This window comes from Hylobates moloch, unplaced genomic scaffold (genome assembly GCF_009828535.3).
Source record: "Hylobates moloch isolate HMO894 unplaced genomic scaffold, HMol_V3 SCAFFOLD_13, whole genome shotgun sequence".
NCBI lineage: Eukaryota > Metazoa > Chordata > Mammalia > Primates > Hylobatidae > Hylobates > Hylobates moloch.
This window is the reverse complement of record NW_026652288.1, coordinates 35,813,524-35,841,266: the sequence shown is the minus strand read 5'-3', so window position 1 is coordinate 35,841,266 and position 27,743 is coordinate 35,813,524. Positions and strand designations below refer to the sequence as shown.

The window sequence follows — 27,743 nt, the reverse complement described above, 5'->3', positions numbered from 1 at the left end:
TCCATCCCTTGCTCCAACAGACCCTTCTGATCTCTCCCACGTACCTGCTCTGTTCCTTTCTGGGTCCTATGAGGACCCTGTTCTGCCAGCGGTCCCTGTGCAACTCCCGACTCCCTCCTGGTACCACCATGGGGAAGGTGGGGTCATCACAGGACAGTCAGCCTCGCAGAGGACAGAGACCACCCAGGACAGTCAGGGAGAACATGGACAGGCCCTGAGCCACAGCTCAGCCAACAGACATGGAGAGGGAGGGTCCCCCTGGAGCCTTCCCCAAGGACAGCAGAGCCCAGAGCCACCCACCTCCCTCCACCACAGTCCTCTCTTTCCAGGACACACAAGACACCTCCCCCTCCACATGCAGGAGCTGGGGACTCCTGAGATCTCTGGGCCTGGGTCTCCATCCCTGGGTGAGTGGCGGGGTTGGTGGTACTGGAGACAGAGTGCTGGTCCCTCCCCAGCCACCACCCAATGAGCCGTTTTCTAGCCCCCAGAGCCACCTCTGTCACCTTCCTGTTGGGCATCATCCCACCTTCCCAGAGCACTGGAGAGCATGGGGAGACCCGGGGCCCAGCTGGGTTTCTCTGTCACAAAGGAAAATAATCCCCCTGGTGTGACAGACCTAAGGACAGAACACAGCAGAGGTCAGCACTGGGGAAGGCAGATTGTCCTCCCAGGGGATGGGGGTCCATCCACCTTGCCGAAAAGCTTTGTCTGGGGAACTGAAAGTAGAAGGGAAAAAGGAGGAGGGACAAAAGAGGCAGAAATGAGAGGGGAGGGGACAGAGGACACCTGAATAAAGACCACACCCATGACCCACGTGATGCTGAGAAGTACTCCTGCCCTAGGATGAGACTCAGGGCAGAGGGAGGAAGGACAGCAGACCAGACAGTCACAGCAGCCCTGACAAAAGCGTTCCTGAAACTCAAGCTCTTCTCCACCGAGGAGGACAAAGCAGACAGCAGAGACCATGGAGTCTCCCTCGGCCCCTCCCCACAGATGGTGCATCCCCTGGCAGAGGCTCCTGCTCACAGGTGAGGGGAGGACAACCTGGGAGAGGGTGGGAGGAGGGAGCACAGAGACTGGCTGGGGTCTCCTGGGGAGGGCAGGGCTCTGAGACGGACAGAGGGCTCCTGTTGGAGCCTGAATAGGGAAGAGGACATCAGAGAGGGACAGGAGTCACACCAGAAAAGTCAAATTGAACTGGAATTGGAAAGGGGCAGGAAAACTTCAAGTGTTCTATTTTCCTAGTTAATTGTCACTGGCCACTACATTTTTAAAAATCATAATAACTGCATCAGATGACACTTTAAATAAAAACATAACCAGGGAATGAAACACTGTCCTCATCCGCCTGCCGCGGACATTGGAAAATAAACCCCAGGCCGTGGAGGGCCCTGGGAATGCTCATGAACTCATCTACAGGAATCTGCAGCCTGTCCCAGGCACTAGGGTGCAACCAAGATCACACAAATCCCTGCCCTCATGAAGCTCATGCTGTCATGGGGAGGAAGACAGACATGCAAAGAGATCTAGAATGTGAGGTCAGGTGTTGACAAGAGCCCTGGAGGGAACAGAGCAGGGAAAGGTCAGGAAAGGAAGACCCAGGGTCTCTAGAGGGGGTGTCAGGGAAGGGATCTCCCAAGAATGCCCTGATGTGAGCAGGACCTGAGGGCTGTGGGGAAGGAGCCGTGCAGACCCCTGGAAAAGTGGATTCCACACAGGGAAATGCCAAGGTCGGAGGTGCTAAGGAAATAGGAGTCACACTGCTGACCTTGACCCAGCAGGACACACACACACACACACACACTCACTCCAGGGTTGGGGGGTGAAGACACCTGCTCAGGACCCAAGGCCCTGTTTTTCCACCCTAATGCATACGTCCCAATATTGACCGATGCTCTCTCCTCTCTCCTAGCCTCACTTCTAACCTTCTGGAACCCTCCCACCACTGCCCAGCTCACTATCGAATCCACGCCATTCAGTGTCGCGGTGGGGAAGGAGGTTCTTCTACTCGTCCACAATCTGCCCCAGAATCGTTTTGGCTACACCTGGTACAAAGGGGAAAGAGTGGATGGCAACCGTCTAATTGTAGCATATGCAATGGGAACTGCACAAGCTACCCCAGGGCCCGCATACAGTGGTCGAGAGACAGTATACCCCAATGCATCCCTGTTGATCCAGAACGTCACCCAGAATGACACAGGCTTCTACACTCTACAAGTCATAAATTTAGATCTTGTGAATGAAGAAGCAACTGGACAGTTCCATGTATACCGTGAGTACTTCCCCATGACCTCTGGGTGCTGGGGGGTTAGTTCTACTTCCCACACATGGGATTATCAGGCCTGGGCTGTGCCTGTGGCCCCCTCTGCATTACGCGCCGTGTTAGGGTTTGGGCATTTAGTGCAGGACACACACAGAAGAGACAAACTTCAACAGATCAGAATTCCTTTTTGGCATCCAGACCCTGCAGACACTCACTGCACAGGAAAGACAGTCTGATGCGGGGGACTCAGCATGGGGAGGTCAGTCTCAGCCAAGCACCCCGTGCCCTCCCCATAAACCTGACCCTGGGAAAGACCCTGGAGAGCTGCATCAGGGCCTGGCCTGAGGGACCCCTGGGATCTTCACAGAGAAGCTCAGCCCCAGGGCTCCTGGCTCCAGGTGACTCAGGGGAGCCTGTGCCAGGGCTGTGTTGTGGCCTCCTGGGCAAGGCTAACTGGGAGCAAGAACTTAGCAGCTGTCCAAGGGCCGTGGCTCCTGGAAATGGATTCTGGATGCAGAATCGGAGTTTCTGGCCACACCTGTTCCTGTCCCCAGAGTCTCATTTGGACAAGGACAGAGCCTTGTCCTTTACTTGAGACTCAATGTGGGGAAGATAGACAGACAAGGTTACTAGGGCATCAGCCCATTGCCCTGGGGACATAGGTAACTCCATGGGAAGTTCAGTTTCCCCAGGAGGAGGGACAGAGGAGAGAAGATGCTCCTGGCAGCTCCATGTCCACCAGGGATCAGGCCCAGGGCCTTCTGTCTTGGAGGCAAATAAACATAAATGCTGTTCATTTGAGTAGCTCCTCTGTGCAGAGCTGAGATCAAGTAATTGTAAATATTTTGAGGTTAATTCACAAACAACCTCACAGCCAAATAGCACTTATCCTACTTATTGAAAGGAAATTGAGGCACAGGGAGACAGTCACTAACAAGGGTCACACAGGCCATAGGTGTCAGATTGAAGTCACGTGAGGTCTGTCTGTAGCCACAGCCCCCTCCTCTCCTCAACCGGGGGTGGGTGGGGCTGTTTGTTCTTAGGCATCTGCATCTGAGACCAGTCACGGGCTTGCTTCCTTTTGTCTTGGGCATCCACAGCTCAGAAGTGGAGATTCTGGTCTGGAGAGTGAGAAGTAAATGGAGAACTAATCAGTTTTACTCTAGAACTAAATCACCCCAACAGTCAGGGTCAGTGCCGGGATTGCCCAGGCCTCTCCCTGAGATCCACAGCCCCCTCACTGGACCGCGAATCCTGTGTTTCCCGATGTGTCAGTGTCACTCCCATGGGAGGATAAAGGAAAGGGCTTTGCTTTCTCTCCCCACTCACACCCTGCGCCAACAGAGGCCCAAAGTGAGACACACGCTTGCTCAGTAGCTCTCTCATAAAGGAGGGAATGAATGAAGGAATGATCCATAACCTCTATAGAGACTGGATCCTGGATGCAGAATCCTAGGAGGTTCTGACCACACCTGTTCCCTGTCCATCAGGGGCTAAGATCCATGTACCATTCCTCTGACCCCCTGTCCCGAAAGCCACCCTATCTCATGTGACTCTGGGGTTCCTTGGCCATGGGAGGGTTTTCAAGGCTCCCTGGTCCTGGTCGGGACAGCCAAGGGACTCCTGGTCCTGGGGTCTCTGAGGTGACTATACCCCGCATGGCTCATTGCCATGGGCATTTCTGACTCTCTTCTCTTCCTCCATGTTCCTCGTCTTCCTCCCTCTTCATTCCAGCTGAGATGCCCATCCCTGAACATCTTCCTCCACTCTTAGGCCTTCCCCAGACACTCCCTTGAACAAGGCTGGCTGTGCTGTTTTCTTGCCACTCACACTGTGTCCTGGCCCACTTCCCAGGCAATAGGGAAGGCACAGAAATCAGCTGGAGCAGCCGCCCCTGCCAGGCTCCATCACAAGCCAACGTCAACAGGTCACCAGGAGAATGAGCTTCCGCTGTGTCCCCGCCCAGGGCTCTTTACCTCCATAAGGTCAACACACGGAACAGGCAGTAGGACAGGGATGAGCAACTCCTCCACCCACTCCCTACACTGACTCACCAGGGGGTCAGAGGCAGGACAGGTCTGCAGTCCCCAAAGCCCACATGCTGATTTCACCCACTTCACTACCTACCCTGTCTTCATCCTGGTGTGGGGCTCACATCCTCCAGTGGATCCTGGGACCTCCCTCAGGTGGAGCTGGCCAGGCAGGTGCTATCTGATGGGTTTGCTGCCCATTCCACATACACCTGTGTCCTCATGATGATGCCATTGTCATAAGGTGGAGTCCCTTGGACTGAGACGTGAACCAGACACTGGAGTCTCACTTAGACTCTGCCCAGTTATACAAACTTAAACTCTAATTGTGTTTTCTGAGGTTGATAGGAGAGGAAGAAAATCTTTCACATGCCTATTTTGAGGCTTCTCCTCTTTTTGCCTAACTCTGCACAGGAACTAGGGGCAGAGAGCGCTTTCTAAATTTACTAACATCACACATATCGCTTCTCCTAATTTGGCATCATTTCTCCCTTTATGTAATTGACACACCTAAGAGTTCCTCTCTGACTGGTTCTGTCCTCTTAACAGAACTCACATCCCTCTCTCTATTCAGGGAGTCACTGATTTCAAACCACCTTCGGCATCTTCCTTTGAGCATAATGTGATCCCTCTGGAATTCAGAGCAGACCTAAACCTCAGTATAATATTAAAAGAAGTACTACTTCCAGCAATTGATCTTAGATCTTTAGGCCATTAATAAGAATTTCCACTTATGGAAAAAATTTTATGTTTCCCCCAAATGTCTTTCATTTTTTTAACTATAGTCAGAAAATAACATGAGATCTAAACTCCTGACAAATTTTTAAGGGCAAATTGTAGTATTACAGGTTGAGTATCCCAAATCCGAAAATCCAAAATCTGAAATGCTCCAAAATCCAACATTTTTTGACCACTGACATGATTCTCAAAAGAAATGCTCACTGAAGGCCAGGCACGGTGGCTCACGCCTGTAATCCCAGCGCTTCGGGATGCCAAGGCGGGCGGATCACGAAGTCAAGAGATCAAGACCATCCTGGCCAACATGGTGAAACCCCGTCTCTACTAAAAATACAAAAATTAGCTGGGCGTGGTGGCGCATGCCTGTAGTCTCAGCTACTTTGGAGGCTGAGGCAGGAGAATCCCTTGAACCCGGGAGGCGGAGGTTGCAGTGAGCCGAGATCGTGCGACTGCACTCCAGCCTGGCAACAGAGCGAGACTCCATCTCAGAAAAAAAAAAAAAAAGAAAAAGAAAGAAAAGAAAAGAAAAAAGAAAAGCTCACTGGAGCACTCTGGATTCCGTATTTTCAGATTTGGGATGCTAAACTGCGAAGTATACTGCAAATATTCAAAACTCAAAAACAGTCAGAAATCCAAAACACTTTTAGTCCTAAGCCTTACGCATAACAGATACTCAATCTGTATGAACTATAGGCACCAAGCTGAAGAGCAGATCCCTAGAACCTCCTCATCCTGCATAACTGAAACTGCAGACCCATGAACAACTCTCCATTCCCCCCACTCCCAGGCCCTGACAACCACCATTCTACTCTCTGATTCCATGAGTGTGACTACTCTAAGGACCTCATATAGTTGGAATCCTACAGTATCTGCCCTGTGAGTGGCTTATTTCATTTAGCATAATGTCCAATGGGAGAAAATAATTGCGAAACTTCTTCTCAAAGTTCTGTCTCGTAACTGTCAAACACACATGGTCCTTTAGGGCCAGATTTCCAGCAGTTCATGCTCCCCCTTTTCCACCAGTCAGTTCTGCATTTGCAAATGTCCCCATGTATTTATGGAGAGATCTACAGCATCCTCGCCTGCCCTCTGCAAGGGGAGAAGGGACATTAAAGACCAAAGACAGGCCGGGCGCAGGGGCTTATGCCTGTAATCCCAGCACTTTGGGAGGCCGAGGTGGGCGGATCACTTGAGGTCAGAAGTTCAAGACCAGCCTGACCAATATGGTGAAACCTCATCTCTACTAAAAATACAAAATTTAGCTGGGCGTGGTGGTGGGCACCTGTAGTGCCAGCTACTCGGGAGGCTGAGACAGGAGAATTGCTTGAACCCGGGAGGCAGAGGTTGCAGTGAGCCGAGATCGTGCCTGGCCAACACAGCAAGACTCCATCTCAAAAAACAAACAAACAAAAAAAAGACCAAAGACAAAGAACATATATATGGTTCTGCTGTTAAATCTGGGCAGCTCCTGCCTGTCACCTCAAGTTCTAGATCATTCCCTGGACTCCACTCTATCTTTAGGGGTCTCTGGCTCAAGTCAGTCATCATCAAACACCCAGGAAAAACTGCCCCACCTTGTGCCTCCACTGCCTGATGACTGAACTGACCTCCAGGCTTGCCTCTGGTCTCCCCTGTGTTATTTCTGCTGAAACATCCAGTCCCAGGCCAGGCTGCACAATATGTACAGGGTTTAAGGACAAAGGGAAAACCCATCACCATCCATTTCTTTCCCTTGCAAAGGGAAACCACAGAAAAAATACACCTAGGGAAACAAAGTAGGACGGAAGGTGGAAGGGACCCAGCACTTGAACGTTCCAGGTGAGGACCCTACACTGGGCCAGGTAGTCAGCTGGTCAGGGAGGGACCAGGAGAGGCACCAGGAGCTGTGAACCCCCTGTCCTGTGTCTGTCCACAGCCCAACGCTGCTGCTCAATTCACACTTGAGAAAGTCTGTGCTTCTCCCACACCGAGCATGCAGCCTCACAGTCTCTGAGCTCTCAGATCATCATGCATCTATCTTGTGACACGCACACCCACCGTGGGCTTTTAAGGACTCAGGTGGGCTGAGAGGTGGGAGGTGCCAACTCTGATTGAAAGATGCCTGTGAGGAATCAAAGGTGCCACACAGGGCAATTCTCTCTGTTATCTGCACAGCGGAGCTGCCCGAGCCCTCCATCTCCAGCAACAACTCCAACCCCGTGGAGGACAAGGATGCTGTGGCTTTAACCTGTGAACCTGGGACTCAGGACACAACCTACCTGTGGTGGGTAAACAATCAGAGCCTCCCAGTCAGTCCCAGGCTGCAGCTCTCCAATGGCAACAGGACCCTCACTCTATTCAATGTCACAAGAAATGACACAGCAATCTATGAATGTGAAACCCAGAACCCAGTGAGTGCCAGGCGCAGTGGTGCAGTCATCCTGAATGTCCTCTGTGAGTATCTCTCCTCCTCTCTGGCCCAGGCTGCCAGCCCAAATCCACAGGGCCAGTGGCAGGATTTCTCAGTCCCTCTCAGGTTCGAGTACACAGACCCTCACCCCTGGACATCCAGACTGTCTGTGACTTTCTGCCCCAGAAAAACCTGGGCAGACCAAGTCTTGACCAAGAATAGGAGGGGAGGGGCTGCTCCTGTCCTGGGAGGCTCAGGGTCCACACCCTATGATGGGAGAAACAGGTGAATATCTCAGACTCAGGCTCAGTAGATACAAGAGGGGTTTGGTTGAGACTTTAGGATTGTGGTTCAGCTTAGAGGGACACTGTGGTCCTTCCATAGACCAGGAACTTCCACTTCCCTCTGACAACATCACCTGTGGCTTTATTTTGTTTGCTCCAGATGGTCCGGATGCCCCCACCATTTCCCCTCTAAACACATCTTACAGATCAGGGGAAAATCTGAACCTCTCCTGCCACGCAGCCTCTAACCCACCTGCACAGTACTCTTGGTTTGTCAATGGGACGTTCCAGCAATCCACACAAGAGCTCTTTATCCCCAACATCACTGTGAATAATAGCGGACCCTATACGTGCCAAGCCCATAACTCAGCCACTGGCCTCAATAGGACCACAGTCACGACGATCACAGTCTCTGGTAAGTGGATCCGCGAAACACTGACATCACGTTTTGAGGTGGAGTCTGTCTGGTTTTCAGAGAAGAACCAAGAAGAAATTTTCTATCCCAGCCTGTGTCCAGTGGGCACAAGCAAATCCAAGATTCTCCCACTGAACCTCCCCAGTGTGTCTCTGATTTCTCATGGCTGACCCCGGGTCCAGCCTGGAATGTGGGAGGAGGCTCCCTCAGCCCCAGAGCCCTGTGTAGTGGAGGAAGCTTCACAGAGCGGGAAGGAGCAAGGGTTCTCAAGGTCAAGTTGCTTCTCTCTGTCACCAGTCTGTCCCTTTCTGTCACCTCTTTGTGTTCTTTTGCCCACTCCATGAGCTGCAAGGAACATTCAAGGCTTTGAAACAAGCTCATACTTTTTTCCCGAATGAGAGAAGGAAGCCCCTTGGGTGAGGGAGACACAGTTCAGACTGCTCCCTGCTCTGCTCTGGGCTCCCCTGGGTGACTGGCCTTGCCTGACTCCACCTGGGTGGGAACCGGGTGCGTGGAGAAGGAGCCCGGGTGGTCTGTCCTGAATTCGGCTAAATCAAGCTGCCAATCAATACCAAAGCTTCCCTTCGTCCCAGTCAGGCTGCAGGAAAATGGAAAGAGAGGGAGCCTCAGGGCAGACTTCTGAGCTGTGTCCTGGCTCTGATGTCACCAGCTATATGAGGCTGTGGGCACAGCACATGGGACACAGCACAGGGGACAGCAAGTGACCCACACTTGGAGAAATCAGGAGATTCACCACAGGGCTCAGCATGGCAGGGAATGGCAGTGCCAAAAATAGTATATTTATACAGAGGGTAACAGTACGTATCTAACATAGACTTACCATCTTAACTTTTCTACATGTGCAGTTCAGTGGTATTAAATATATTCCCCTTGTTCTGCTACCATCACCACCATCTACCCACAGAACTCTTTTCTTCCTCCCAAAATGAAACTGTTCCCATCAAACTCCTGGGCAGAGCTGCCCCACCTGTGGCCCACAGTCTGACCCCTGACTTGTCACCTCTAGACGTGCTCCTAGTCTTGCGCTATTCTGCTCAAACATCCATCCCCATCATCACCTATCTCTAGGATGTCCTTAAATAGCAAAGCCTCAGAGCAAACACACCTTGGCTGGGTGGTGTGGGACTGTGCAGCTGGAAGAAACTCAGCTCCTTCAAATTCCAGGTGAACCTCAATGGGCCAGGCAGCCAGCTGGTCAAGAAAGGACCAGAAGTGCTGGGAGCTGTGACCCCCAGCCCTGTGTCTGTCCATAACCCAACACTACTGCCCAATTCACACTTGAGAAAGTCTGTGCTTCTCCCACACAAAACAGCTGGCCTCATGGTCTCTGAGCCCTCAGATCATTGTGCATCTGTCTTGTGACGCACACACACCTGCCATGAGCTTTAAAGGACTCAGTTGGGCTGAGAGGTGGGAGATGCCAACTCTGATTGATAGATGCCTATGGAGGAATCACAGGTGCCACACAGGGCAATCTTCTCTCTGTTATCTGCACAGCACAGCCACCCAAACCCTTCATCACCAGCAACAACTCCAACCTCGTGGAGGATGAGGATGCTGTAGCCTTAACCTGTGAACCTGAGATTCAGAACACAACCTACCTGTGGTGGGTAAACAATCAGAGCCTCCCCGTCAGTCCCAGGCTGCAGCTGTCCAATGACAACAGGACCCTCACTCTACTCAGTGTCACAAGGAATGATGTAGGACCCTATGAGTGTGGAATCCAGAACGAATTAAGTGTTGACCGCAGTGACCCAGTCACCCTGAATGTCCTCTGTGAGTATCTTCTGTTCCTCTGTGGCCCAGGCTGCCAGCCCAAATCCACACAGCCAAAGTCCAGGCCTCTCAGTCCCTCTCAGGCCCAAGGACAGAGACCTTTACCCCTGGACTTCCAGGCTGGCCCTACCCCCAGCAAATCCATGCAGGCCCAGTCCTGACCAAGAATAGGAGGGGAGGGGCTGCTCCTGTCCTGTAACGCTCGGGTTCCACAGCTGGTGATGGGAGAAACAGATGAATGTCTCAGACTCTGGCTAAGTGGATACACTAGAGGTTTGGTTGGGACTTCAGGATTGTGACTTGGCTCAGGGGGACACTGTGGCCCTTTCACAGACCAGGAGCTTCCCTTTCCCTCTGATGACATCACCTGTGGCTCTATTCTCTTTGCTCCAGATGGCCCAGACGGCCCCACCATTTCCCCCTCATACACCTATTATCGTCCAGGGGTAAACCTCAGCCTCTCCTGCCACGCAGCCTCTAACCCACCTGCACAGTATTCTTGGCTGATTGATGGGAACCTCCAGCAACACACACAAGAGCTCTTTATCTCCAACATCACTGAGAAGAATAGCGGACCCTATACCTGCCACGCCAATAACCCGGCCAGTGGCCACAACAGGACTGCAGTCAAGACAATCACAGTCTCTGGTAAGTGGATCCCTAGACCATTAGCAATAGGTTCTGGAGTGGAATCTGTCTGGCTTTCAGAAAAGAGCCAGGAAGAAATTTTCTTTCCCAGTATGCATCCAATGGGCACAAGCAATCCCAGATTCAATCCTGAGCACTCCCAATTTGTCTCTACAGACACTCTCCCCTTGTTTTTCTGATTTCTCATGGCTGACCTTGTGTCCACCCTGAGAAATGTGGGGAGGGGGCTTCCTCAGCCCCGAGCCCTGCGTAGTGGAAGGGGCGTCATAGAGGGGGAAGCAAGAAGGGTCCTCAAGGTCAAGTTGCTCCTCTCTGTCACCAATATGTCCCTTTCTGACACCACTTTGTGTTCTTTTACCTAATCCATGAGCTACAAGGAACATCTGAGGCTTTGAAACAAGCTCATACTTTTTCCCCAAATGAGAGGAGGACGCCCCTTGGACGAGGGAGGAGCAGCTCAGACTCTGCTCCCGGCTCCACTCCGGGCTCCCCTGGTGACTGGCCCTGCCCTGACTTCACCTGGGGTGGGACCCGGGCATGTGGAGAAGGTGCTCAGGTGGCCTGTCCTAAATCCGGCTGAGTCAAGCTGCCAGTTGAAGCCAAGCCTTCCCAGGGACAGGCTGCAGGGAAATAAGAAGAGAGGGAGCCTCGGAGCAGACTCCTGAGCTGTATCCTGGAGTCTGAAGTCACCGGCTGTATGAGATTGTGGGCACAGGACATGGGACACAGCACAGAAGACAGTGAGTGGCGCACACTTGGAGACACACAGAGATTCACCCATGGGGACTTGGCATGGCAGGGAAGGGGCAGTGCCAAAAAGTGTGTATTTATAGAGAGGGTAAGACTACCAGCCACTATATATATCTAACATAAGATACCATTTTAACCTTTCTATGTATGCAGTTTAGTAGTATTAAATATATTCCCATTATTCTGCTACCATCATCACCATCCACCCACAGAACTCTTTTCTTCTTCCTAAAATGAAACTCTGTTCCCATCAAACTCTTGGGTAGAGCTGCCCACCTGTGGCCCACAGCCTGACCCCTGAACTCAACTCTAGACTTGCTCCTGGTCTCCTGAGCTATTTCTGCTCAAACACCCATCCCCATCATCACCCATCTCCAGGATAGCCTTGAAACAAAAGGCTCAGAGAAAACACCCCATGGTTGGGTGGTGTGGGACTGTGCAGCTGAACGGGATTCAGCACCCACAAGTCCCCAGGTTGGCCAGGCTGTCAGCCATCAGGGAAGAACCAAAGGAGGTGCTGGGGGCTGTGACTCCCAGTCCTGGGTCTGTCCACAACGCAACGCTGCTGCCCAATTCACACTTGAGAAAGTCTGTGCTTCCCCCACACTAAGCAGCTGGCCTTACAGTCTCTGAACCCTCAGATCATCGTGCATCTGTCTTGTGATACACACACCTGCCGTGGGCTTTAAGGACTCAGGTGGGCTGAAGGGTGGGAGTTGCCAACTCTGATTGAAAGATGCCTGTGAGGAATCAAAAGTGCCACACAGGGCAATCTTCTCTCTGTTATCTGCACAGCGGAGCTACCCAAGCCCTCCATCACCAGCAGCAACTCCAACCCCATAGAGGACAAGGATGCTGTAGTCTTAACCTGTGAACCTGAGGCTCAGGACACAACCTACCTGTGGTGGGTAAACAATCAGAGCCTCCCGGTCAGTCCCAGGCTGCAGCTCTCCAATGGCAACAGGACCCTCACTCTACTCAGTGTCACAAGGAATGACGCAGGACCCTATGAATGTGAAATCCAGAACTCAGTGAGTGCGAACTTCAGTGACCCAGTCATCCTGAATGTCTTCTGTGAGTATCTTCTGTTCCTCTGTGGCCCTGGTTTCCAACCCAAATCCACATAGCCAGAGGCCAGACTCTCAGTTCTCCTCAGGTCCAAAGAGGCAGACCCCCACCCTTGGACACCCAGGCTGGCCATAACTTCCTGCCCCAGGAAAACTTGGGCAACCTCAGCCTGGACCAAGAATAGGAGGGGAGGGGCTGTTCCTGTCCTGGGAGGCTCAGGGTCCACAGCCTATGATGGGACAAACAGGTGAATGTCTCAGACCCAGACTCAGTGGACATGAGGGTTATGGTTTGGACTTTTTTTTTTTTTTGAGACAGAGTCTTGCTCTGTCGCCCAGGCTGGAGTGCAGTGGCGTGATCTCGGCTCACTGCAAGCTCCACCTCCCGGGTTCACACCATTCTCCTGCCTCAGCCTCCCAAGTAACTAGGATTACAGACATGTGCCACTATGCCCAGCTAATTTTTTTTGTATTTTTAGTAGAAACGGGGTTTCACCATGTTGGTCAGGCTGATCTCGAACTCCTGATCTGCCCACCTCGGCCTCCCAAAGTGCTGGGATTACAGGCGTGAGCAACTGCGCCCGGCCGGTTTGAACTTTTTAACGCAGGATTGGGACAGGACTTAGAGGGACACTGTGGCCCTTCTACAAGCAGGAGCTTCCCCTTTCCTCTAATGACATCACCTGTGGCTTTGTTCTCTTTGTTCCAGATGGCCCGGACACCCCCATCATTTCCCCCCCAGACTCGTCTTACCATTCGGGAGCAAACCTCAGCCTCTCCTGCCACTCGGCCTCTAACCCATCCCCAGAGTATTCTTGGCGTATCAATAATGGGATACTGCAGCAACACACACAAGTTCTCTTTATCTCCAAAATCACGTCAAATAATAACGGGGCCTATGCCTGTTTTGTCTCTAACTCGGCTACTGGCCGCAATAATTCCATAGTCAAGAGCATCACGGTCTCTGGTAAGTGGCTCCCTGGAGCATCGGCATCATGTTCTGGGGTGGAGTCTATCTGGTTCTCACAAAAGAGCCAAGAAGACATTTTATTTCCCAGTCTGTGTTCCATGGGCACAAGGAAATCCCAAATTCTATGCTGAGCCCCCTCACTCCATCTCGGCCGACTCTCTCCTCCCCAGCTTCTCTGATATCTCATGGCTGACCTCGGGTCCAGCCTGGAATGTGGGGAGGGGGCTCCCTTAGCCCCAGAAGGCCCCCTATAGTGAAAGGGACTTCATAGTCCAGGAGAAAGAAGGGTCCTTAAGGTCGAGTTGCTCCTATCAACAATATGTCCCTTTCTGTCACCTCTTTGTGTTTTTTCACCTACCCTATGAGCTACAAGGAACAAGGAGGCTTTGAAACCAGCCCACACTTTTTCCCCAAATGAGAGGAGGAAGCCCCTTGGATGAGGGAGGAGCAGCTCAGACTCTGCTCCCTGCTCTGCGCCCGGCTCACGCGGTGACTGGCTCTGCCCTGGCTCCACTTGGGGTGGGACTGGGGCATGTGGAGAAGGTGTCCAGGTGGCCTGTTCTGAATCTGGCTAAATCAAGTTGCCAATCCACAGCAGAGCCTCCCTTGGGTCAGGTTGCAGGGAAATGGGAAAAGAGGGAGCCCAGGACAGACTCCTGAGCTGTGTCCTGGCTCTGAAGTCACTGGCTGTATGAGGCTGTGGACTGTGGACACAGCACATAGGACACAGCAGAGGAAAGTGAGTGACACACGCTTGGAGAAATAGAGAGATTCAGCCACAGGGGCTCTGCATGGGAGGGAACAGGCAGTGCCAAAAAGTGTGTGTTTATAGAGAGGGTAAGACTACCAGCCACTATATATATCTAACATAAAACTTACCATTAACCATTTCTAAGTGTACAATTAAGTGAAACAGCATAACTATCAATCAAGTATATTGCCCGGTGTGGTGGCTCATCTCTGTAATCCCAGCACTTTGGGAGGCCAAAGGGAATGGATCACCTGAGGTCAGGAGTTCAAGATACAGAAAAAAAAAAAAAAATAGCTAGGCATGGTGGTGGGTGCCTGTAATCCCAGCTACTCTGGAGGCTGAGGCTGGAGAATCGCTCGAACCTGGGTGGCGGAGGTTGCAGTGAGCCGAGATTGCGCCACTGCACTCCAGCCTGGGTGACAGAGTGAGACTACATCACAAAAAAAAAAAAAGGAAAAAATAAATCAAGTCTCTTTATACTCTTGTCTAACCATCACATCACACTATCCATTCCCAGAACTTTTTCATCTTACCATACTAAACCTCTGTACCCAATAAACAGTAACTCCTTCTCCCCCTAAACTCTGGTAACCTCCATTCTACTTTCTGTCTCTAGGTTATCAACTATTCTAACAATCTTACATAAATGGAATTATATAATAGTTGTCCTTTTGTGTGTGCCCTATTTCACTTAGGGTAATGTCTTCAAGGTTCATCCATTTTGCACCATGTATCACAATTTTCTTCCTTGTTAAGATTGAAGAACATTGCATTGTACGGATATACCTCATTTTTCTATCCACTTATCTTTCAATGGACTTTTCAGTTGTTTCCACCTTTTGGCTATTGTGAGCAATGCTGCTGTGAACATCAGTGTACAATTATCTGTTCAAATCACTGCCTTCAGTTCTTTTTGGTGTATGTCCAGAAATGGAATTGGTGGATCAAATGTTAATTCTTTTTTTTTTTTTTTGAGATGGAGTCTCGCTCTGTCGACCAGACTGGAGTGCAGTGGCGCAATCTCGGCTCACTGCAGGCTCCTCCTCCCGCGTTCACGCCATTCTCCTGCCTCAGCCTCCCGAGTAGCTGGGACTACAGGTGCCTGCCACCATGCCTGGCTACATTTTTTATTTTTATTTTTAGTAGAGACGGAGTTTCACAGTGTTAGCCAGGATGGTCTCGATCTCCTGACCTCGTGATCCGCCCACCTTGGCCTCCCAAAGTGCTGGGATTACAGGCATGAGCCACCGCGCCCAGCCCCAAATGTTAATTATTTATTTAATTTTTTGAGGAACCACCACACCATTTTCCACAGTAGCTAATATTTCACATTTCTATCAGCAGTGCACTAGAGTTCCAATTTCTCCACCTCCTTGAAAACACTTATTGTTTCGTGGCCATCCTGATGTGTGTGAGGTGGAGTATCATTGTGGCTTTGATTTGCATATCTCTAAGTGTTAGTGATGCTGAGCATATTTGCATGTGCTTGTTGGCCATTTGTATATCTTCCTAGGAGAAATCTCTACTTTAGTCCTTTGTCCATTTATTAATTGGGATTTTGGATTTTTGTGGTTGTTGATTTGTGATAGTTCTTTATATATTGTGGAAATTAATCCCTTATCAGATATATGATTTGCAAATATTTTTCCCATTTCATAGATTGCCTTTTCACTTTCTTGATAATGTTCTTTCATATATAAAAGTTTTTAATTTTCGAGGCCCTGTGCGGTGGCCAAGCCTGTAATCTCAGCACTTTGGGAGGCCAAGGCAGGTGAATCACAAGGTCAGGAGATCAAGACCATCCTGGCTAACACAGTGAAACCCCGTCTCTACTAAAAATACAAAAAAATTAGCTGGGCGTGGTGGTGGGCGCCTGTAGTCCCAGCTACTCGGGAGGCTGAGGCAGGAGAATGGCATGAACCTGGGAGGCAGAGCTTACAGTGAGCTGAGATCGCGCCACTGCACTCCAGCCAGGGCGAGACTCCGTCAAAAAAAAAAAAGTTTTAGTTTTCATGAAGTCCAGTTTATCCGTTTTTTTCTCTTGTTGCATATTTGTTTTTATAACCAAGAAATCACTGTGAAATTAAATGTCATTAAGCTTTTTTCCCTATGGTTTCTTCTCAGAGTTTTATACTTTTCACTCTTACATTTAGGTCTTTGATCATTTTAGGTTCATTTTCATATATGGTGTCAGGCAAAGATTCAACTTGTTCTTATGCATGGATATTCAGCTTTCCCCATATCATTTGTTGAAAAGACTGTCCTTTCCCCATTAAATGGTCTTGGCACCCTTATCAAAAATCATTTGGCCATATATGCAAGCATTTCTTTCTGGGCTCTATATTCTATTCCTTTGGTTTCAATATCTTCCTTTATGCCAGTACCATACTGTATTGATTACTGTGCCTTTACAGCAAATGCTGAAATCAGGAAGTGTGAGTCCTCTAGCTTCATTCTTTATTTTCCAAGTTGTTTGGCTATTTAGAGTCCTGAGATTCCATATGAATTTTAGGATATGTTTTTCTATTTCTGCAAAAAATGTCACTGGGACTCTGGTACGAATTGCATTGAACCTGCAGCTCACTTTGGGTAGTATTGCCCTCTTAACAATATTGAGACTTCCCATCCATGAAAAAAAAATGTCTTTCCATCTATTGATGTTGTCTTTAATTTCCTTCAGCAGTGTTTTATAGTTTTCAGGGTGCAATCCTTTCACCTCTAAACTTATTTCTAACTATTTTATACTATTTTATGTTAATGTGAATTGGAAATTTTTTCTTAATTTCCTTTTAGATTGTTCATTGTTAATGTGTAGAAGTACAACTGATGTTTGTGTGTTGATTTTGTATCCTGCAACATTACCGAATTTATTTATTAACCTAACAAGTTTTTTTAATCTTCAGGGTTTTCTACATATAAGTCCAAGTTATCTGAGAACAGAGATCATTTTACTTCTTCTTTCCAATTTGGATGTCTTTTTTTTTTCTTGCCTAATTTCTCTGGCTAGGACTTCTAATACTATGTTGAATAGACGTGGCAAAAGGAGGCGTTCTTGTCTTGTTCCTAGTCTTACAGGGAAAGCTTTCAGTCTTTCTCCATTGAGTATCGTGTTAGCGTTGGGCTTTTCACACGTTACCTTTATTATGCTGAGGTGGTTTCTTTCCATTCATAATTAGAGTGTTTTTCTTATGAAAGAATGGTGATTTTTGTCAAATGCTTTTATTGGTTCTATCTAATTATAGGTCTATTAAATTTTTTTGTGTTTCCAGGAATTTGTCCATTTCATCTAGGTTATTCAACAGTTTGTTGGCATACAATTATTCATAGCATTCTTGTAGTCCTGAATATTTCTGTAGAATTTGTAGCATTGGTAGCAATATCTCCATTTTCTTTTTTTTTTTTTTCCTTTTTTTTTTGAGACAAAGTCTCACTCTGCAGCCCAAGCTAGAGTGCAGTGGTGCCATCATAGCTTACTGCAGCCTCAACCTCCAAGGCTCAAGTGATCTCCTAACCCAGCCTCTTGAGAAGCTGGGACTACAGATATGTGCCACCATGCCTGGATAGTTTTTTTTAAAGAAATTTTGTAGAGACTGTGTCTCCCTATGTTGCCTAGGCTGGTGTCAACCTCCTGACCTCAAGCAGTCCTCCTGCTTAAGTCTCCCAAGGTGCTGGGATTAAATGTGTGAGCCACCATACCTCCATTTTCATTTCTGATTTTAGTAATTTGAATCTTCTCTCTTTTTTCTTCATCAATCTAATAAATGACTGTCAATTTTGTTGATCTTTTTTGAAGAACCAACTTTTGGTTTCATTGATTCCCTCTACTGTTTTTCAATTTTCCATTTTATTTATTTCAACTCTAATCCTTATGATTTCCTTCATGTACTATCTGTGGTTTGAGGTGGTTCTTTTCCTATATCCTGAAGTTGTAAAGTTAGGTTGTTGATTGGAGATCTCTCTTTATTTTTAATGTATTTACCATTTTAAATTTCCCACACAAGATTCTTAACTTCTCTGAGCCTTCAATTCTTCAACTGAAAATTGTAATAATTCTCATTACCAGGAAATGGAGGGAAAAATGAAAATTGCAATGAGTGGCTATTTAATAGTATTGTTTTAAAGATTTAATGTAATATCCGATTAAGCCTTCAGCAAAATGCCACACACAGAGGGAAACTTCGTAAATATTAGCTGCTATTATCACCACTGTTATTATTAGCTTGAAGTTAGGCAGTTCTAGAGCCAAATCCTAGACCCACTTCTCACTAATTATATGACTTTGGATAAGCTTTTTCACCACTCCAAGCCTCTATCATTTCATCTGTAAGATGGAAATCATGCCTACCCAACAGGGTTATTGTGTGGATCAAATGAGATGCCAGAAAAGCATTTACAGTAGCTAACATAGCATTAATCATCACCCTGAGTTGCCTGATGAGAGCTAAGCCCCAAATGGAAACCCACTAGGACATGGTTACTGGCTAAAAATGGGGGAGAGAAAAAAAGTTAAGTGCAAAGAATCAAGCCTGGTATGTTAATTTTCATCCACTGAGATTCAGCCAAGATGCAATTAGAGGTGCAAGATAATTTACTGGGGAAAATCACCACGAGGAAAAGTGGAGTAGAAGTGGGAGGAGCCTAAGAGAGCCTTCAGACCACGATGCAGATCTGATTGCTGAGAAGGAGAAAGAGGAGAGTTTTAGATAGTGATGCAGTTCTCAGAGTTTCCACAAGGCTGGTGGGGCGTCCTCAAGCCCTCACCCGTGAGAGAGAAGCAGAGTCCCCCAGAACTGGGCTTTTCATTCCCCTGTTGGGAGCCCATAAGAAGCGAGTTCTCTGTGCAACAGATTTAGTAAATACAGAATGCACTAGCCTGGGCCTTCTGCCAATCAAGTCCCTGCCATAGAGACCTAACAGACTCTTATTTATGCCTACCACAACTGAGACACTGAGAAAAAGATGCAACCATGAAAAGATAGAAAGTTCTAATGACATGCAAAAACAGCAATCAGTCTTTCTCAAATTTCAAAGCCTTCAGAAATATCTGAGTGCAGAAAGGCCAGGGTGGAATTGACAGAAGACTGATCACCAACTAGAAACACAGTGAGAGAGAAAAAGTTGCAACCTTCCCACAAAACTAATGCATTCCTCGAAGGAACAAGTAGAGACTACTTCATGCTAAGAGCTGGAACCTGGGGCACCCCACTGTAAAATGACATCACATTCCTTCTTTCTCTTTTCTTTCCACGACAGACGATTCAGCATCTGGAAGTTCTCCTGGTCTCTCAGCTGGGGCCACTGTCGGCATCATGATTGGAGTGCTGGTTGGGGTTGCTCTGATATAGCAGCCCTGGTGTAGTTTCTGCATTTCAGGAAGACCTGTAGGTATAACGGCCTTTCCTCTTGTTCTGTTTCCTGCAGTGCTGACTGCCATGCTTGGGAGAGGGAAAGGACTTCTTCACCTGTATCTGGGACTGGATCTCCTCCTCCTACCCCCAAGCTCCTGCTTCTCAGCACTAATTCCTGCAGGTCTCTTCTTCCCTGGTCTTCATGCTCCCTGTACGCCACTGTCTCTTAGACATAATTATCCCCAGCCTCTGCTCATTTGTTTCCCAGATTCAATACATTGTCAAAGCCTCTTGGTCCTTTTTTAACACCTCTCACTTGTGTCATTCTCTCCATTCCCATAAACCTCAACAACTGCTCAATGTCCTGCTTGACCCCTTGTTGCCAGTCTTTGAAACCTTTCTTGCATATGACTGCCTCATTACCTTTCTGAAATCTAGTTCACTCGCCTACTCAAGAAGACACAGGGGCCTACTGTGGTCTGTTAGATAAGTTCACATTTCTTCTCTTTACTAATCTTTTTCACTTCCTTTACCACCACTCCCTTATATAATTCCATCATCCTAATAGATCTGTCTCCCTACACATCCCTGCCTCTCCACCCCACATGTACATAGAATTCTTAGTTCCAATGTTACACCTAAAAACATGTCAAACGGGGTGACCTCCTTCCACCGTCTGCACTGTGGAGTTACCCACACCCTTCATCACAAGCAACTTCTGACCTCATGAAGAACAAAGACTGTAGCATTAACACGTGAGTCTTAAGCTCGGGACACAACCTGCCTATGGCTGAGAACCTTTTCCTGATAACCAATTCATGTGTTCATAACAGATACAGAAATGAAGAAGGCAAGGTCCTTAATTCTATGACAGGAGACAAAACCTGAAAAATAATCATAATACCAAAATAGAAAGGAGTGAACATCACAAGAAATCAGAGAAATCTGATGGAAAATATAGCTACACATTGGAATCACTCAGAAACATTTTATAAAATGGATACTTAAGTCCCACCCATAAATTCTGATTTACTGGTCTGGAGTGGGACCCAGGCATTCGTAATTTTTAAGCCTCCCCAGATGCTACTAATGTGTAGCCAGGATGGAGAAACCCTGTTCTAAATAGGTAGGACTTCGGGCTGAACCCATGACTTTCAGCTAGGAGTATTAGAATTGCCTATGGAGTTTTTCTGGCCGGGCACAGTGGCTCACGCCTATAATCCCAGCACTATGGGAGGCCGAGGCGGGCGGATCAGGAGTTTGAGACCAGCCCGACCAACATGGTGAAACCCCCTCTCCACTAAAAATACAAAAAAATCAGCTGGGCATGGTGGCATGTGCCTGTAATTCCAGTTACTCAGAAGGCTGAGGCAGGAGAATCGCTTGAACCTAGGAGGCGGAGATTGCAGTGAGCTGAGATTGTGCCACTGCACTCCAGCCTGGGCGACAGAGCAAGACTCCATCTCAAAAAAAAAAAAAAAAAAAAGAATTGCCTATGGAGTTTTTCAACATACGTAAGCCTATACTTTGTTGGCCCTGTTCATTAATGGGCTCCACCAGGAACTTAGGAATCTAGTTGAGAAACAGAAGCTAAATGGAAAGGCCACCTTATTTGATATGTTAAATTATATGGGAAGCATTGTCAAATCATTAGTGATGTTGAACCTTCTCTAAGTTATATTTATGAGTATGTTATTGATGTGTTCCAAAAGTTACATAAGAAATTCTAGAAATCTAATAGGTTATCAGCCATAATGTCATATGCCACAGAAGTAACTAAATTTCTATGTGAGTTGTGTTCTTATTATAATAAATTATCATCAGATTTTTAACCGTACTCATTTTAAATCTTTGTCATTCACAGATAGTTGTTTTGATTCTTCCTTAAAGCATTTGCAACAACTACAGTCTAAAATTGCTTCTTTACCAAGGATATTTATAGAAAAGACTGACCAGAGATCGAGACCATCCTAGCCAACATGGTGAAACCCCATCTCTACTGAAAATACAAAAATGAGCTGGGCTTGGTGGCGTGCACCTGTAGTCCCAGTTACTCGGGAGGCTGAGGCAGGAGAATCGCTTGAACCCGGGAGGTGGAGATTGCAGTGAGCCCAGATCGCACCACTGCACTCCAGCCTGGCAACAGAGCAAGAATCCATCACAAAAAAAAAAAAGAAAGAAAGAAAAGACAAGACAAGACTCTGACCTGTACTCTTGAATACAAGTTTCTGATACCACTGCACTGTCTGAGAATTTCCAAAACTTGAATGAACAAACTGACAGCTTCATGAAACTGTCCACCAAGATCAAGCAGAGAAAATAATTAATTTCATGGGACTAAATGAACTAATGAGGATAATATTTTCATAATTTTTTATTTGAAATTTTGCTGATTCTTTAAATGTCTTGTTTCCCAGATTTCAGGAAACTTTTTTTCTTTTAAGCTATCCACAGCTTACAGCAATTTGATAAAATATACTTTTGTGAACAAAAATTGAGGCATTTACATTTTCTCCCTATGTGATCGCTCCAGACTTGGGAAACTATTCATGAATATTTATATTGTATGGTAATATAGTTATTGCACAAGTTCAATAAAAATCTGCTCTTTGTATAACAGAATACATTTGAAAACATCGGTTATATTACCAAGACGTCGACGAGAATGTCATATTTGAGGATATAAACCCATAGGTAATAAACCCATAGGTACTACAAACAAAGTCTGAAGTCAGCCTTGGTTTGGCTTCCTAGTGTCAATTAAACTTCTAAAAGTTTAATCTGAGATTCCTTATAAAAACTTCCAGCAAAGCAACTTTAAAAAAGTCTGTGTGGGCCGGGCACGGTGGCTCACGCCTGTAATCCCAGCACTTTGAGAAGCGGAGGCAGGCGGATCACAAGGTCAGGAGATCGAGATCATCCTGGCTAACACAGTGAAACCCCGTCTCTACTAAAAATACAAAAAAGTTAGCTGGGCGTGGTGGCGGGCGCCTGTAGTCCCAGCTACTCGGGAGGCTGAGGCAGGAGAGTGGCATGAACCCAGGAGGCAGAGCTTGCAGTGAGCCAAGATCATGCCACTGCACTCCAGCGTGGGCGACAAAGCGAGACTCCGTCAAAAAAACAAAAGTCTGTGTGGTCAGTCACTACTCTTGCTGCAGTTATGAAAAGAATGAGGCCAAGTCTGATGAAAATAAATTTATTTTGAAAACAAATTTGTCTTATTGGGATTATCTTTGGTAGAAATAGAGATGCCTATGGAGAGAAATTATGTTGGAAAAAAAAAACTATAGTACACCTGTTACGAGACTGTCACTTTGTACATTGTTATTGAGTTTTTATTATCCACCTGTAGACTAGAGTGGACCGTGAATTCTTCCACTTTCTTCAATCCCATTTTCCACCATGGAATCACTAAGAACAAAGTCTGCTCTGTTCCTGAAGCTCTATAAGCTACAGATGGATAACTCAATGTAAATTTCATGGGAAAACACTCATGCCTAAGGTGTGGGCCACTCAGAGCTCACCGATATGTTCAACACTATAACTAGAGACACTGAAACTGCAAACCAGGGCAAGAAATTGACACGTTCACACTGTAGACAGCTTTTCCCAAGATGTCAGAACAAGACTTCCCACTAGGATGAGGCTCCTACCCCTCTCAATTTGTCCTTGCTCATGCCTGCCTCTTTCGCTTGGCAGGATAATGTCGTAATTAGAATTTCACAGGAAGAATCTTCTGAGGGTAGCTTAACAGAGTATCAGATCTATGATATCACTACCAAATTTTTACATAAGAGATCCTTTAGTCCACTCAACGGCTGACATTAGCAGCGTCTTTAATACAACTGTTTGTTCAAATGTATGGTGGTCCCTTTTAAAGTTACACTTCTAGACTCACCTGTTCTCACTCCCTGTTTTAATGTAACCCAGCCGTGAGATGCCAGATAATAGAATTGCTACCTACTAGCTGAACAGGAAGGAACCTGTGCTGTTTCTGACACTTCTTGTTGCACATAGATAAATACAATGGGTATTATAGAGACTCAGTTGCAGAAATTAACAAACATGCTGCTTGGTTAAAATGGGTAGACTCATCTGGCTCATTCTTTATTCCATTTTAGTTGGTTTGCATCTTGCCTAAGGTGCATAGTCCAAACTCTTGGTATTACTCTCCTGATAGTCACAGTAGTAGTCTCCCTGGTGTGCTGTAATCTCTAAAAGCTTTAAATGTTTGCATGCAGCTATCCATCGAATGTCAAATGGTCTCTCTTTGGCTGGAATGACAAAACTCAAAGGAATGTGTGATCAGGAGGACATCATAACCTATGAATGATGGAAGCCCAAAATGACGGTAGCTAAGAGTAATATCAGTGCTTTAAGTTTTGGCCACACTCTCACCTAAATGAGAGCATAGAGACTCCAAATAGGGCCACTGATGCTAAATGTTACATACTCCAACTGAAATTTTAAGAAAGCAGATAGATCCCAAAACAGACCAATTTAAAAAAATAAAAATAAAAAATAAAATAACTAGAAAATAAAAAGGCCAGGCACGGTGGCTAACACCTATAATCCCAGCACTTTAGGAGGGCGAGGCAGGCGGATCACAAGGTCAGGAGTTTGAGACCAGCCTGACCAACATGATGAAACCCCGTCTCTACTAAAAATACAAAAATTAGCTGGGTGTGGTGGCACATGCCCTGTAATCCCAGCTACTCAGGAGGCTGAGGCAGAAGAATCGCTTGAACTTGGGAGGTGAAGGTTGCAGTGAGCTGAGATTACACCACTGCACTACACCTTGGATGACAGAGTGAGACTCCACTTCAAAAAAAAAAGAAAAGGAGATTCCAATCTACTTGAATTAACACAATAAGGATGTCCCCTTTGCTTTAATTTTTATAAAAAAGTAACCTGAATTAACCTGATGTTAACCAATATATTTATTTCTACTGCTCTCTTTTCTTGTTCAAATTTGACAAAACCCACTGTTCTGTTACTGTATTGCCAAAGGGGAGATATCACTGTATTTGTAAAGTGGGACCTGCCCCAAATTATAAATCCCAAATAAAAGCCAATTAGATTTGTAACTAAAGCTGTTGTAATTTTGTCTTTTGATGTGGGTTCACAGCCAGTGATGGCCAGTGGAGTCTCTCAGGCTGCGTCATTCTCATCCTGACCCTCCTACCTTCCTCTTTCACTTACAAGGACCCTTCTGATTACACTGAGCCCACCCAGATAATCCAGAATAACCTCACCATCTCAAGATTCTTAACCTCATCACATCTGGAAAGTCTTTTTGCCAAATAAAAGTGTTATGCACTGGCTCCAGGGATTAGGGTGTGGATATTTTTAGGAGGCCATTATTCTGCCCAACACAGGTAACTTTTATAAACTTCACCCACAACAAAAGTTTGCTTTGCCTGCCTTCTGTGTCTCACTTTTCTGTCTGTGCACAAAGTTTAAGGTGAAACACACCAGCTCTGCTGTGAACTGGCCTGATGACCCTGGACCACTCACTTCACCTCCCTCAGCCTCTTCTCATCTGAAGCACAAGGGTGATTCTTACTGCATAAGAAAATTTACATGAAAGGGTAAATTAAGATGTGTAAGGCATTAGTCACAGAGCCTGCTACCCGATGAGCCCTCGGTAAACATTCCTTTCAGTGCTTTCCTTTCACCATCCTATTTCTGTCACCCTCATCCATCTGCTCCTTCATCTCCTTTCTCTTCAGTGACTTACTCAGTCTAAGCTGCCAGTTAGCAAAGAAGCCACACTTCCCATTCTCTCGTGATTCTGCTGGAACGTTCTTGTGATGAAGTCTGTTATCCACGCGAGACAGCCCACATTATTTATATGGAGAGGTCTGGTTAAAACAAGTCCTTTTTATGTTCACGTAAAACCTATACATGTTTCCTCTTAATTTACACATACCAGTCCCAATTCTGCCCTGTTAATTTATACATGCACTTTCTTATTTCACTCTTCTTCAGTCTTTCTCTTTCCACTTTATAAATTTGGATAGTACAGAGACAAAAATAATGAGCTGGGCCAAAAGAGAGGATTCCTTTAGCAAGATGAATGCTTTCCTATAAAAAGATGAATGCTTTCTTTTGGCTTAATGAATGCTAATTTGCAAGGCTCTCCTGAAACCTGTTTCTAGGCTTGGCTTTTAGAGAAATCATTTGACTCTGGCTGGGCGCGGTGGCTCACGCCTGTAATCCCAGTGCTTTGGGAGGCCAAAGTGGGCGGATCATGAGGTCAGGAGATCGAGACCATCCTGGCTAACACGGTGAAACCCCATCTCTACTAAAAATACAAAAAATTAGCCAGGCATGGTGGCGGGCGCCTGTAGTCCCAGCTACTCGGGAGGCTGGGGCAGGAGAATGGCGTGAACCCGGGAGGCGGAGCTTGCAGTGAGCCGAGATTGCGCCACTGCACTCCAGCCTGGGCAACAGAGTGAGACTCCATCTCAAAAGACAAAAAAAGAAAAAGAAAAATCATTTCACTCTAGGACACATTCTAGACCCCAGGAGGTAATAACTGTGACAGAAGCCACATCCACTCTTAGTATGCCTGCTGCATTTTCACAGAATGTGGTGCATGAATTACTGTTCCCCAATCCTTCAACTCCTGGAGGTTAAGCCTCCCCCTTCACCATCTTCATCTCCAGCTGGCCTGCCAGGACTATGGCTGGGAAATACCTCCCCACCTTCCATGCCCAGAGTGGCACCTTTGCCTATTCCCATAATTATAATAGCTCACACTGGTGCAGCACTCACTATGCACCAGGCACTATCCTGAGAGCTTTCTAGCTAGCTACAGTCCTCGCCAAAAAATCCTGAGTGTTATCATCCCCATTTTTACTGATTTAAAAAAAAAAAACTGAGGCAGAGATGTGAAGTAATGTACCCAGTGTCACCCAACTCATTTAACCTCATCCTCCACTTTATCTGGGAAGAGGATACCCTAAGATTTCCAAGGTCTCCTGAATAACATCCACCTTCCAGAATGATTTTTGCCCCCTCTACTCTCAGGACTTCACAAACAGCCAGCATTTCGTTTTCTGTCTCACCCTTCACTGAAGCACCTGTTCCCTAACGCCACACTCACAACTGCACAGCCCTGCATAAAAACTAGCTTTTACGAACTTCGATCTTTTTGGGGAAAAAATAGGGCCAGGTTCCCAGTCATCATAAAAAGTCATTTGTACTCTATTGTCAACTATTTGCACAGCCATTCCCTGGCCATAAATGAGGTATACTACGAACAGTAAGTGTAATGAGAAGGAAGTAGGAAAAGTATGAGTTCCTGGAATGGTCACAAAGAGGAGAAGATTTCAAATCCAGAAACAGTCATAAAACACACCCAGAGTGTGAGGCCTCTGAGCAATGACAGCCCCACCTGCCTCTTTCCATGGCTGGTGGCCTCTGACTTCCTTCTCAACTTGCCCCACCTGGCCTTGCTTTATTAAACTGATACTAATAGCTTGGAATTGGGGCCAGACCAGTGCACACAGCACTGAGTGGTGGGGTGGAGGAGCTGAAAAGGGAGAAGAGTGTTTGACTTATGGAGACCTGACTCACCTAGGTACACATCACCTGGGCGGGAAATGGTTTAGTGAAGGGCTGTGCAGAACTCATGGTGGTTATCCAAAATGAGTGACTGAGGCAAGTGTCTAAATTAATTGTTTATTGAGCCAGACCTTGAGGATACGCCCTAGGAAAACACAAGTCACAGAAAACCTCTGTGGCTTCTGTTCTCTCTGAAGAGGTTTTCAGGAAGCCTTAAAGTGGGGAAGGCAGGTAGGAAGAGGCGGGTAGGTGGAAGAATGATTGTTCTTGTCTTTGTTCTGTGCCTAGAAAGATAAGCATTATCAGCCTGAAATTCTGAGGACTAAGACTAAAGCCTTAGGAACCAGACTTAGATTTCAGCACTGAAGACACAATCGACATGTCCTTGTTATATGGGAGGATATACATCTTAAAAGTTTTAAGGCCAGCAAAGAACAATTTGTGAGGGCAGTCATCCAGAAATACCTAAGGCCTTTTGCCTTCCTATAGAGGTCTGGTTAATGTACAATGTTTTCACACAAGGTTTTATAGTAACAGCGATCCATCTGGGGAAATGATGATGATGTTGCATGACTCAGTCTCAAATCTTAACTTTCCCTTTGACCTAAAGAGGGACCTGAAGTTTTTCTTTCCCTTTACATTTACCTGCTACATGACCTGCTATTCTCTTTTTTTTTTTTTTTTTTTTGAGGCGGGGTCTCACTGTCACCCAGGCCGG

At 46.8% G+C, this 27,743-nt stretch overlaps 1 protein-coding gene across 5 annotated transcripts; it reads left to right on the top strand.

Moving 5' to 3' along the window:
- Nucleotides 1-860: 860 nt before the first annotated feature.
- CEACAM5 (CEA cell adhesion molecule 5) lies at nucleotides 861-22,574 on the top strand. Of its 5 annotated transcripts, none has more exons than XM_032172754.2 (10): nucleotides 861-1,031; nucleotides 1,916-2,275; nucleotides 7,189-7,467; nucleotides 7,868-8,122; nucleotides 9,641-9,919; nucleotides 10,313-10,567; nucleotides 12,113-12,391; nucleotides 13,094-13,351; nucleotides 19,368-19,486; nucleotides 21,344-22,574. In XM_032172754.2, exons 1-9 carry the CDS (start codon nucleotides 968-970, stop codon nucleotides 19,448-19,450), a joined length of 2,112 nt encoding a protein of 703 aa, XP_032028645.1. In that variant the 5' UTR covers nucleotides 861-967; the 3' UTR covers nucleotides 19,451-19,486; nucleotides 21,344-22,574. The 5 variants fall into 5 exon arrangements, with proteins under 5 accessions (XP_032028645.1, XP_032028644.1, XP_032028646.1 ...); XM_032172753.2 differs by having other exon boundaries at nucleotides 21,318-22,574; XM_032172755.1 differs by lacking the exon at nucleotides 21,344-22,574 and having other exon boundaries at nucleotides 968-1,031; nucleotides 19,359-19,450.
- Nucleotides 22,575-27,743: the final 5,169 nt, after the last annotated feature.